This window comes from Ischnura elegans, chromosome 6 (assembly GCF_921293095.1).
Source record: "Ischnura elegans chromosome 6, ioIscEleg1.1, whole genome shotgun sequence".
Taxonomy (NCBI): Eukaryota; Metazoa; Arthropoda; class Insecta; order Odonata; family Coenagrionidae; genus Ischnura; species Ischnura elegans.
The window spans coordinates 85,668,214-85,682,396 of NC_060251.1; the positions used below are offsets into that span (position 1 = coordinate 85,668,214).

At 38.8% G+C, this 14,183-nt stretch overlaps 1 protein-coding gene across 1 annotated transcript in view; it reads right to left on the bottom strand.

Moving 5' to 3' along the window:
- Window positions 1–10,189: 10,189 nt before the first annotated feature.
- Window positions 10,190–14,183, bottom strand: part of LOC124161090 (SET and MYND domain-containing protein 4-like) — a 50,929-nt gene continuing 46,935 nt past the window's right edge. Inside the window, exon 15 of the mRNA XM_046537283.1 lies at window positions 10,190–12,493. Within this exon, the coding sequence (XP_046393239.1) occupies window positions 12,226–12,493 (268 nt within the window). The 3' untranslated portion in view covers window positions 10,190–12,225. The remainder of the gene's footprint in view (window positions 12,494–14,183) is intronic.

Sequence of the window (14,183 nt, forward strand, 5' to 3'; positions counted from 1 at the left end):
GCCTACGCACAATAACAAAGGAGTAGCGGAGAAGCGGTCATCCGCACGGCATGAGCTCGTGACAACATAGAATTATTTGCAAAAGGGTCAAGGCTGGCGATTTTTGGTCTTGAGAAGTATGCGACGGTTGGAAAAAAGGAAAATACGGATCTCAGTATTTTTCTATCTCAATCACAATCTATCACTAAATAAAACTGGTTTCCGAATCCAATCCAAATTCCAATATTTGCATATGGAATTCTCAATCCTCACTTTTCATTCATGTCATTTCACATCGGTATCGGTCACAAATACAAGTTTCAAAAGTAGGGAATTGACAATAGGGTAGTTTCCTTCATCAAAGAAAACGAAAGGCATTGAATGCGATTCGTTACCCACCATTAGTGTATTCATAATACACAAATTATTTGGTTTTTGAAATACCGGTTTAGACGAATGGCAAGGGTCAAATTTTATCCTCATTTGAAAAAGGCCAGATTGGCGCCCATGCGATTCCACTCCGCATGACGTCACAGGGACCTAGTTTCTACACGAGAGGATAGGAGTTATACATCGTCTGAGGTTACCAATGCATGCATGAGGCACAGAGCTCAGGGAAACATGTCTTAATAATCACCAATTAAAACTGGCTAAGTTCGGAAAGTTTTCTTCGTTTGATAAGGTATTAATAAACCTTTTTTAAGCCAAGCGCTACCATCCAGCAAGGTACTCAGCTATCCGCTAGCATCCTGCGACGTATCAGCGCTAAGCCTCGCCTCAAGGTCACCTCACCGGGCGGGAGGGGGAACCAGAAATACGACGTACGGAGATATTTCCCGGCATTCATACTTAAGCGTCGCGTTTTCGCGCGCTTGAAAATTTTCACTTTTCATTTAATCGCGAAAAATAGATGTTGCCATTTAAATATCTAAAAGCGTGAAATACCTACTCCAGGAGTAATAATCTTTCGATTAAAGCAATAAAAAAATAATAGGAAACCACCCTATTCCTGCACCAGTAGATACTCGAACAGTTCCACTGCAGTAAAAACAAGATAGGTACTTCAACTCAGAGGTGCAGCTAAGAATTAAGGCAAGGGGGGTTTAGGCGCAACTAATACTTAGGGGTATGGGGGTATTGCATACCCGCCAGGGTAAGCGGGGGTCCTCCTCCAGAAAAATTTTAAGATAAATTGTTCAAAATGGCTAATTTTACGGCTTTCGGAGGGATATTTGATTAATTCTAACACTATTCTGTAAGTGATACTAATCCAATTAAGTAAAACGGATTAAACTAAAAAAATTCTCTGAGCTCTGGGTGTGGTTTTATCCCCCCCCCCCCTCGCTGTGCCACTGCTTCAACTTATTTTCATATTGAAGAGAATACGCTCGAAGTCCAAATAGGCTTTGCCACCGAATGTGATTTATCATTAGCGTTAATCACATGATATAGGTATAATAGAAATCAATAGATTTACAGAAACTTTTGAGATAGAATTTACTCGATGATCTTAATTTTGCATGAAAAAGGTACGCGTATCTCTCATTTGGTTAGTAATACCTGTGCAATTCCCAGTGGTGGATACATATGGGGGCGCGCGCCTCACCTTACGGAGCCACCCGCATTGCCGAACATTGCAGAACCACAATTGTAACATTTTAATATCATAAGATGGCATTTTCTTACATATGTGCATAATTAGTGTAAATAAAACTTTCTTGAACTTTGCATGTGACTTGATTATTTTTCATTACGATAAAGGTATAGGTAGCTCAAGTTCCTTTCCTTATATTTTTTTACGCTACTATATCATTTCAGGTCCCTCTCGGGAGCTCGCGCCCATTAGGGAATTATTCATCTTAAGTTATACACTTTTTTTTAGTCATTCGGGGAAATTGATGAAAAGTATTGGAAAGAGACATGGCAATTTTTTCCAAATTTTCGGCTAAATCATCGCATATCATTGGCATTTTTATTTTTTGCGACGTTTTGCTTATCTAGCACATACGCTATGATCGTGAAGCGTTCAGTGTATAGAAGACTACACTGTTAACGATATTTTCCTCCATCTCAAATAAAATAATTTACATCTGAGGGAAAGATTAAATTTTCAAATTTGAGTTACTGGCAAATTGTACAAGGATCTACTCCATGTAGCCTGAAAATATCAAGACAAAGTAATCTGAGAGGAAACTAAACTGGGAGTAAAACGTTCCACTCACCTGAGGTTGGCGGTGATCGCAAGTCCAGCAGCCCATGCTAAGGGACGCTACACGAATTATACCCGAGGCAACAAGAATATTCAAATTGCCCGATACTCACTGCACCGTTTAAATCTGCCATCCTACGTGTGAATTGTAAGTGTATAAAATAAACCAAACGAATCATACTCAAACACACTTCAAACTTTAATTCAAATTATTCCTAAAATGCAAAAATAATGCATTGGACTACATTACAGCTCCGCTTCTACATGTGATATCATTTTAAGATGGATAATTGACATTTTTATTGAATTAACTAGTGACAGCAGCCATTGCCATGATGCGAGGGCTTTCTTCACTTATTTACAAAAATCTGACAATATAAGATTATAGCGAACTTGCAATTCAATTTGCTAACTTTTTATTTATGAACTGTTTCTATAGAAAAAATAGAAAGGGAAGGAAACTCCTTTATCTCATCATGGATGTGTTTTGCCGACTAAAATCAGTATATGTGATTCATTTCATGAACCTATAATTAGATTACAACCAATCATGAAATTTTAAAAATATAATGAGGCAAGAGAAGATGCCGCTAAAGTACGCATGTATCTAATTGTCACCATATGCAGCTGCTGCTACTACAAAATCATTCGCATGGCGGAAAATATTAATATTAGCCACCGCGATCTAAGGAATTCAGGTCAAGGGTTGAGAAGGCACGTCAGTTGCACAGTCGTATTTAACCCGGTTTGCGATATAATTAATAAAGCATGCGCCACTGAATGCTCACAAAAATCAGCACTTTAACTCGGTAAATCACGACGTGAATGACCTTTGAATCCAAACAAGCGGGTGACGTATGCGTACAACGGCGATATTCCAGAAGGTGATCGCCGAATCGAAGGTCTTTAACGCCCTTCACTGCTGACTGGAGGGCGCCTTCCACTTCTAGACCTCTGTCAAGGGCGGAGGACGGAATTCCAGTCGTGGGCGCGGAAAAAGATGTTTTTCACATAGCACAAAATGCTGGCGAACTATCCATTTGTATTTCATATATTTATTTTTATTTGCGTACACTACTGACTAAGGTAGATTTCCATGGAGTACTTAAGAGGAATTCTGGGAGCCCTACTTCCTTCAAGCAGTTCCTCTTCAATTCACTCTAAGGCCTACTCCCTTTCATTCTATGCAAAAATCCTAATTGAGCCATGCTGCAAAAAATACAATTTTTTTGTGCCTAGAAAAAATTACAATTGCCAATAATGAAATGAGCAGACAAAATATTTCACCTACAAATAAGTGTGAGCTGTAATAATTCTGTAGTGATTCTCAGTAAAAATACCAATTATTATTATTATTAAAAATAAATATTAATTATTATTATCCGTATTCTGCCGATTAAGGTAGATTTCCATGGAGTGCTTAAGAAGAATACCGTAAGCCTCCCCTTCCATCATGCACTTCCGTCTTCAATGCACAATAAGGCCTACTCCCTTTCATTCTATCCAAAAATCCTACTCTCTTCCTTCCTCTGCCTCGTTTACCCAATATTCTACCCTCTAACACTGTTTTCAGCATCCCCTCCCCGCTATTCACTCCATCCATACCTTCTGTCTCATCCGTATCTTTTCTAAAAGCTGCCTCTCCTCACCCACCATGTCCAGCACTTCGTCGTTCCTTCTCCTCCCCGTCCACTTCACCTTCTCTATTCTTCTCCACACCCACACCTCGAACGCCTCCAGTCTTTTCTCGTTCTTCTTCTCAAGCGTCCATTTTTTTCCGCAACGTATAAAATAATAATACTTAATTACTGAAACAGCCTCATTCACTCAATGCTTCAACCGAAAGCCAGTTTGAAGTGAGGGTAGAGCTCATACAACACTCACTTTCGATCAGGGTAGGGAGGTCAGTTCCTTACCCTGGGCCGCCTCGTAGCACGATTTCAGTTGAAGGTGTCCTAATGCCTTACGCGGGCTTTGAAAGTGGCACCCTTCAGTCAGATGCCGTAGCGTATATATCGGTAATGTATATAATAAATTTGCGGCGGGCTAAGATAAATGTAAGGTTAATTAATTTAAAATGGGAATACCCCAAGATATTTTACAGATAAAATGAATTTGAAAGCAAAAACCTTCAAAAGTGCGGAATTACAAATTAGTAAATAAATAGGATAGCTTTTAGCGGCGGGTAGTATAGGAATTGAGAGCTAAAAATATTCCTCATTTCTGGTATTCATTTTGGTTTTGTTTCATTTTCGTTTTTTTTTTCATTTTCAGATTTTCTTGCCCCTCACTCCCAATATGTTTGCCCCTTGGTAGAAGCCAAACGCTCTACCCACTAGGGTAACCCTTCCACTAAATATTCTGGCACCATCCAAAACTTGATGGCTCCACACGTCCCGCTTAAGATTTTTCTTTAAAGGCTTGCTTACACGGTAGATTAACACGTACGAGTTAATGTGTGAATGCATGAACGATTTTGTTGGACCGGAACGGTACGTGTACGAATGAATGAACCAAATTAGAACACAAGTTCTATATTTTGTCCATGCATTTGAACAAGTTGTGTGGGCACAAGGTACGTTTTCGTGTTCATCCATACATTAAGACATAAACTCGTGTCGGTTTATGTACTGTGTAAACTGGCCTTAAGAAGCAATTTCCAAACGGATATCCATTGCAACAACCAATTTTTCATCCAATGCTAGCTGTTTTTGTGAGATATGTTAATAATTACGAAGTAATATTTTGAATCACAAGGGTGATTTTTTTTAAGAGACCAATAGCAGTTGCACCCTTTCCACCATGATTGTAGATATCTTTTTAAAATTCAAACTCAATTCTAATTTTCAGGGACGGCGCTAGCAGGTGCGGGGCTAGGGGCGAACCTTCAGTGCGGGGCCCTTCACTTAAAATATTAAACTCTATACCCCATCTACAAACTCGAGCATTTTGAATCCCTGCCACTCTCTGGCTAAGTATGTTCCCCTCCCAAATTCAGACTTCGTAATTACGCCGTTATGATACCATCACGCAGTTGAGTTCAAAATAGTATAATACTAATAAAATTTATAATTATATTTATTCATAAAATTATAACGTAAAATAAACATAAAAAGCGCGCTTTTTACTTTAAATTACTGCATTATTATTCCTTTTTCATAATATTATTTTTTGTCTAGCACGGACTTAACAATACAGTAATAGTTGAAATTGCGTTTTCAAACTATCGTATATTTTAATTTTTTTCACGAACACGGGGCCCCCCAAAGCGCGGGGCCCGGGGCAGTCGCCCCGGTCGCCCCGCCCTAAGGCCGGCTCTGCTAATTTTATTTTTATTCCTCTAAAAAGTATAGGTATGTACATTTTTATGACCTCCTTCCTCTCCCAGCCCAAAATTGTAACAATGCACTCAGCGAAATGGAACCTCATGAACATCCCGCTGTAAGTACTTCCAATAAGTTTGAGTTCGTAACAAGGGCGTACCCAGGACCAAAACTAGGGGGGGGGGGCAAGCCATGGTCGTTCAAGTTATAGGTAAGATTTAAGCATGGAAAAGATGAATGAAGCCAACATTTTAAGGAAACTGTAACAGCTCTTTATTAGTGTTCAAAATTATTTGCTTGAAAAAATATTATTTTCCTTAAAGACATGCGATTTTTGCTTCTAGGGGGGGGGGGGGGGGGAACTGCCCCTCCTGCCCCTCGCTGGGTACACCCATGGTTCGTAATCGTAAAATGCAAACTTCGCATCCAATATATCACTATTTCACGATCAAGTGCCGACTATGACATTTGAGTCAACATGTGGCGATTCTCGGAGATCGTGAAAAGCATAGGAATTACAGATCTCCCCGACCGGAGAAAACTCATTCATGCATGTTTTAAGGCGTGTAACCATTTAACGTAATCCCTGACGTCAGAACCAGGGGCGGATTCGTCATCGAATTTGGGGGGAGGGTAATGACCTGGGTCCGGGGACCATGGAATACCCCTAGGGGGACTTGCTAATGGAATGGAATATCCCTCGGGTTCTCCCGTGTAAAATTTTTTCAAGTATCCACTTTTTACGCGTTTTTGAGACTAGATTTTAGTTTTTATTTTCAACAACAGATTACATCAAACAATTTTAGACCATTAACGATACAAAACTATTTAATTAATAAAACTTAAAAATATATTTCCGGGATAAACAGTCCCTCTTGTAGCGGAGGGACCCCGCACACCCATCTTAGGACGAGTGGCCGTGGGATGTTCCCATGGCCCCCCAGCCAAGGTCCCTGGCTTTGACCATGATTATAAGATAAATAATTATTTTTATCATTTCAATATTCTACCAATTAAGGTTTTTTCCATGGAAGATGTAAGAAGTATTCTGGCAGCCTCCCTCCTTTGGACTTCCCTCAAAAATTCACACTAGGACCTACTCCCTATCATTCCACCTAAAACAAATCCTATTATCCTCCATCCTCTCCCTCGTCTGCCCAACATTCTACCCTCCAACAATTATTACAGCATTCCCTCCCCTTTCAGCACACGCTCCAACTATATCTTGTCTTTTCCGAATCTCATGCAGAAGCTGCCTCTCCTCTCCCACCATGTCAAACACTTAAATAATATAAGAAGAAAATTGAAGCGCGAAAAGCTACGGACTTATATTCATCCTTTGGTGACAAAATAGAGTATCTATTTCAATTTTATTTTTGAAACAGAAATGACTCGCTATACAAAATCAGGCCGCAGAAACGTAGCAAGTGCGAAGGTCATATTTTGATAATACGTCCTCAGTCACTTCGCAGCCATTAAATCAATTGTACAACAGCACTAACGATATAATCAGTGACGTACTGACTTACTCTTTCAGTTTGGGAAACTTGAATCGTAACGCTGAATCCACATTACCTCGTGTAAATTTCAACGTCAACTTGTGCATGCTTGGGTCAGGACGATAAAATTTCAAGAGCTTCCATGATCGGAGTTGCGGAAGGCAAAAAATTCTGATACGCGCCGTGAAGTCTGGGAAAGATAATACCGTCTCCCCCGACACGATATAGATTTTCTTAAAAAGCGTTTGGCTCCCACATAAATGCCTTCGGATAGCTCACACGGTGAAAATTTTTGTTTTGACTGGCGGAAGCGTTGCCGTGATGCCCCACACCAAAGCGTTTCGAACCGAGGAAGCCCCGCAGCTACTGGTATCCTTGACACCCGCATAAACACTTCGCCCGACCACCGTAAAATCTCCAGAATTTTAATACACTTCCGTGCGATGAAATACGGCACTCGGAGACGTTTGCTATCGAGGGCTTCAGCAGACTCGCACTTACTGGCGTAGATCCTATGGGGAACGCCCCCCCCCCCCATATTTTATACGTCCCCGAGAGACTTTAATGAGGCTATTATGCATGTGGCGTAATTAGAGCTTTTTGTCCTGATGGGATGAAAAAATTGGTAAAAAAAGGTTTATATACTTTAGAATTACAATTTCCAAGACTTATTTTATTTCATGGGGAGAGTCCTCAGACCAGTCTGGGGTGATTGGGGGCCCTCGGCTGGAGCTCATGATGGCCCCCCCCTCAGCGGAGGATTCGCACCCCCCCCCCCCCCCCCCCACCAACCAGAAAATTTAAGGAAATTGGATTCCCGGAATTAGATTTTGACGATATTTTTGCTCTTAAAAACAAGATAAAATTTTGTTAGAAAAATGCCACAAAAATGAGAACTTCACAGTTCATAAAATTTAATTTGTATCATGGATCTATTATTTTTTCTATTACGTGAATTTGTTCCTTGAAAATGCCATGGAATTTGATAAACATCTAAAATAACCTTTCCGAATAACCCATTCAAAAAGCAGAAGTAAAAATGTAAAATATTACGAAACATATTTTGGGGTCAGAAAAAGACTTTTGGTTATTATGAATTAATGATGCCTAATTAATTTTTGCATGGGATATAAATATAGGCACAACTGCGTGGCTTTTATCCATACTCGTTGGTTACGGTTTTAAAGTATAGATAAAAACTTTTTCATAAAATGAGGTACTTGTTAGGAGCCACTTTCGCTGCATGCGATATTAGGGTAATAGTCCTATAATCTCTGCATTCCACAGCTTTCTTCTTTTCCGGTAGCGGAATTAGAACCATCTTCACGAAATCCTACGGCAAACATCCCTCCTCATAGATCCTGCGTAATAGTTCAAAAAACCTTTTCTTACTATCCCTCCCTAAATTCTTCAGGAGCTCACACGGGATATTGACCACACCCACTGCTTTCCTAGCCTTCATATCACGAAGTGCTCTCTCGATTTCCGAATCTGAGATCCCCGGCCCAAGATTTTCCTCCTCTGAAGTCAATCTCTCTGGCCAGTTCCTTCCGTCATACAGATCCTCCACGTATTCCTTCCATCTACTCAGTACCTCTTCTCGCTCAGTTAGCATCCTCCCATCTTTAGCCTTAACTTTAGACATGGCTGGTCCTCTTTTGCCGCCCGATAGCAACTTAACTTTGGCCTAGTTCTCCATCCTTCTGGAACTTTTCCATTTCCTCACACTGCCTTTTCCACCAAGCCTCCCTTGCCCTCTTAGTTTTACGTTGTAATCGATTATTAAGTTCCCTATACTTTCTTTTGCCCTGCTCTGTGTCCACGTTCTTCCACTTGAATCTCTCCTCCATTTCTTTTACCATTGCCTTCGTAACCCAAGGCTTCTTTATCCTTCTGCTGTCAACATAGCCAATTGACTTCTTTGACTATTCACGCTTTATTATTATCCCAACCTTCCTCCACAGTCTGTGTACCACCAATCTCCTGTATACCAATGTCCACTAGTGCCTGATATTCTCTCCTTATAGTCCCCTTCAGCACTTCTACATTCCACTTCCTCGCCTTCCTCACTTTCATTGGTCTTTTGAGTCTTATGTTGAATTTCATGAGCACTAGTTTGTGGTCTGAATCCTCATCCGCTACAGGGAAGGTGCACGAGTTTTCCACACTATTCCTAAACCTATTCTGTCTTACCATAGCTTGGTGAAGAATAAAAGGAGAAAAAATGTAGTAGAAGGTGAAGTGGAGGGAGGGACGAGGAAGTGTTGGACATTGCGGGTGGGGAGAGGCAGCTTTTAGACGAGATACGGAGGAGATAGAATGTATGGATGGATTGAGTACTTAACGGGAATGGTATATTGAAACCATAGTTAGAGGGTAGAATGTTGGGTAAAGAGGGAGAGGTACGAAAAGAAGAGGATTTTTAGAATAAAAGGCGCCTTATTGTGAATTGAAGAGGGAAGTGCTTGAAGAAGGGGGATTTTCCCAGAATTTTTCTTAAGTACTCCATGGAAACCTACCTTAATCAGAAGAATGCTATAATAATAGGTCTTCAAGATGTGGGCATGGAGAAGAAAGGAGAAGGTGAACTAGACAGAGAGGAAGAGGTGATAGGTGAAGAGAGGTGGCTCCTAGATGAGCTACGTAGGAGACAGTTTGGATAGAGGGATGGACACTGAGCGGGGAGGGCATGTTTGTTTGAAAAAAAATGTTTGAGGGAAGACTGTTGGGTAAACGAGGGAGGAGGAGGAGGAGAATATGATTTTTAGATAGAATGAAAGGGAGCAGAGGCCTTACAGAGGTAAGTAGAGGAGAGGAAGGAAGAGAATTGAGGCGGCTATCAGCAAAATATTCCATGCAAACCTACATTTACTGGTAATGGTACTGGTAGTGCACTAATAATAATAATTCTCAAAGATATTACATTTTAGGTCCCAGTGTTGCCAGTTTTTTGGATTAATAGCAAAGTGCCCCATCAAATTGCTGCTCTTAGTTGTAACTGCTTCCCTACTAGTGGAGAACAATTCCATTCCCGTCCTCTCAGTAACAATCGAATCCCTTAAAATAACTATCAAGCATCAACAAAAAATTTCATGAAATAATGAGTGACAATTAACATCAGGTGGTGGCCAAAATTGACCAAGCTAGAAACCTGAAGAGCTAATAAAACCAATAAAAGATTCAAGGGTTCAACCTCTTTTTATTAAGAAACAAAGTGTTGTACATTGAACCTTGGCCTAACAATGTAACAACAGCACAATATATATATTCACATTTATGACATCCCAAACAAGGAACTTCACAAGGCACATTAGGGTTCACAATATGCAAACATTTGGATTTGCAAAGAAAATCTCCCTCTTATGATCATGAATGGCTATGACCCCATTGGAAGACAACGTTAACGTGTAACAGCATACATAATGCATGAAGATAATTTTTCCACTTCATAAATAGACCAATACTTAAAAAATTTATGGACATAGGGGAAGCATATATACTACAAAATATATAACTCACAAAATTGATTTTGTAGGAAAAGACTGATTTTGAAATTGAAGGACCATTATCGATTTTCAGCCATCATGTAACAAGAACTGTACCAAATACAAATAAAAGGTCTCAGATGATTACTGAACTCCACAAATAGGTTGTAGCTCCAATCGAAAGGCACCTTCCAAAAAGATCAAAAATTCAAATAGCCTTGTTTAATCCACATGAAGGAATTCCATTAAATATTTAAAATATAATCAAATGGGAACTTTAAACTACATCCTTTATGGACATTATTGCACATACATGGGGTTGTTCAACAGATTCAAGTGAGTGTAAAAAAAATCAATAAACGCAAAGTACGAAATAATTTTGGTTTCTAAAGGTGAACATGAAGAATGAACAAACCCCACCAAAATGAAAAAAATAATTGATAATAAGTCACAAAGTGCAAGCTAAGTTATCGCAGAATTGTGGAAATTCCAGAAAAATATAATATCTTTTTTATCACATTTCATAAGCTTAATAATAAGAAAATGAGAAAAATTAAACATCCTTACAAATCCCTTGCCTATTTTGCTTCAATAGGCTGAAGGTAGGAGTGGGAAAATCGTACATTAAAATTTTGGGAGAAATTTTGCAATACAGCATATAATAATGGGGGTTTTAAGGTATTTGCATCCCAGCCACGGAGACTGAAAACTTAAGAGAGGCCTCCGATGGAAAAAAAAAAAAATAAAATAAAACACCACTTCGCTCCTACTACTTAATAATATTCCCTTCTCAAAATGAAAGGTGCAAATTAATCTCAAGGTATGGCTTAATCATACAAAAAAACCCTGAGGAATAACATGTATCACTAATATCAATATGAAAAGCATAAATTTGTGACTATAATGCATGGCACTCTACTAAATACTCCAACATTTTCTTGTAACACATAAACTCTTTCAACACATCTAAATTCAAAGAGATAAAAAAAGGAACACAGATCTAATTCTGAGTATCTTCAATGAAATTCAAAGAATGCATTAAAAAGTTTGGCTTTTTGCTACTCAGGTGTAGCAACATAAGCTTTTAAGTCTTACGTAGTTCATTTCAACCATTAAAGTCCCTTAAGATCTAACATTATGCCTTCCCCATCAACAGTAAAATTTCAAAAAGAAGGGACTTTCGACAAATTCAAAACTATTTGAGATGATTTGAAAAAAGAACTTACCTTCCACATAATTGAGATTTTTTAAAAATTTTATGAGGGATGATAAGAGAAATAGTTCAAATAAGTTAAACTTATTCTTCATGTACAAATGTCCATTGAAAGATCGCAAGCAAAAACATTAAGTCCAATCCACACACTGAGTAACATCACATGAAGACTTGACACCCATTTACAAGAGAAATGGAGAACGATTCACAAATTTTTTTATTGTGAGAAGATTTCAACTTCAGGTCGAGGAATTTCTTCAAAAACTCCCACAGTCATGGAAAAAAAATTAGCATTGCAGCCCTGCTTACAAAAATACAATTTCTTTAAGCAGCTAACTACAGTATACGGGATCGGACGGAGAAATTGACATTAAAATGCCACACATTCACTTGTACTAACTCAGAAACGTTTGAGTTTGTCACTCCCTGTTTATAACAAGCAACACCCTCTTAAACATTTTCTAAGACATTTAACACTTAAGTCTTCTAATTAAGTAATCATAAATAGTATAAATTCTCACGATATAAGACTCTCGGAAAACCAATAGTCTAGGTATAAGAAAACATAATTAAAGCGTTGACTGAGCCTGCTGTCCTGAGGGAAATGCTGCTGAATTGTCTCCTTCACGGAGAGTCCATTGTCTTTCTTGAGCCACTGACCAATCACCTCAAGCACCCGTTCCTGCTTTTCAAGCTCTCCCATCACCCACAGCCATTTTCCACCATTCTCTTCATAGATATCTTTTGCTGACGAGAGACACTCTTTGCACCGCTTGTACTTTAACCTAAGAAGGAACAATCAAAATTATGATACAATGGAGGAAATTACAGAATTGCTGCAGTTGGTGCATAAAAATGAGGCCAGCAGAAACTTGGATACCAATTTGGCCATTACAGTGATCACCACATTTGTAATCTCTCGCAAGAGTCCATTATGAATAATTACACATATCATCCACATAATGATAAACTATTACCTCTTGCAAGCAATTAAAATTATGTATACAGTTAACTCTCGTTAATACGAACAAAGTTATTACGAAGTTCTCGTTATTGCAAAGCAATTTGTTGGTAAGGCCTAGGTTGACGAAAAGGCCTATTCAATTGATAGTAAAAGAAATGTTATTACAAAATCACGAATCGATAGTAAAGAAATGTTATTACGAAATCACGAACCTCGTTCCTGGTACCGGCGTTTACAAAATGACCTTTATTACGAAGTCCGGCGAAAAAGCAACAGCATTTAGGTGGATTACAATGTTATTACACTATGTTATCAACATTGATCTATGTTAAAGTTCTCTTCTTGTACTGTGCCCAAGAGAGTCAATTTTAGTTCTTTCTTCAGTAGGAGATACTTCAATATGCACACAACATCATATAATAAGCTTCATTCCTGTGGAATTATGGTGACCTACTGATTAACACTCGTAAATTGGATGTACAGTAAGTCCTCTTCCTACACACATTGGATTTACAAACTTTCAGAGATATGAACATTTGAAAAATTCAAGTGCGCCTGAAATTTCAAATTTGGCACCTTTGGAGTTTGCCGATGAGACACGACGTGGCATAGAGGTACTCGCCCTTTGGGTATAATCTGAACAAAGTATCATTTAATCTGGTGTGAAGTCAGGAACTGTTCAGCGTTTCGCCCAGTCTACCTTCCCTCGGACAACAATTTTTTTAACTCAGACTACATTACAAGCAAGATCTGTTCAATACAATTGTGAGTTAACACAATATTGTGATGCAGCGTTGCATTCTGCAGGATAACAACTCTCCTCTTTGCCTTGTATTGGTTTATCAACTTACAAGCAAAGTCTCGGAACGCATCTTCTTCGTATATCGAGGACTTGCACATAATTTAATCGTGCATATTATACACTTGACTCTGAAGATTATACGAGTAGGAGATTGAAGGGGCAAGAAATTTTGACAGAGTGTTTTTTTTTTCTTTTGATGATTCCTAAAAGAAACATTCTTACGAACTTCGTTATAACCAACCTCTTTTTCGGTCCCGTGAACTTCATAATAACGAGAGTCTACTGTATTAATAAGATATTCATTCAACTAACTTTCTTTGTGTCTGCTAAGAAGGGTTTGTTGTACTTTCACAAGAGAAAATGATGAGTTTTGGTTGCCATATTTTTCATTAGAGCCTGCATATTTCTACTTCACCCTAAATAAAACTGCGTACATAGAAGACCCCTGTGCTTCACCTGCCAACAGAAGGTGAAATTGCAAACCCCCTCAACAGGAACCTCAACCGACGAAATACTACATATTATTTCTGAAAGGTCTTTTTCTGAAATTCTGTACATGTTCCATTAACACTGCAGTGATAAATAAGGTATCATTTTAAAAGTTGACTCACCGGCTTCTAATGAAGAATTAGCCTTTGCTAGGCATTTTCAGAAACTTCTTTTTTCATTTGCTATCAATACTTAAGGATATGTTAAAGCATAACAGATA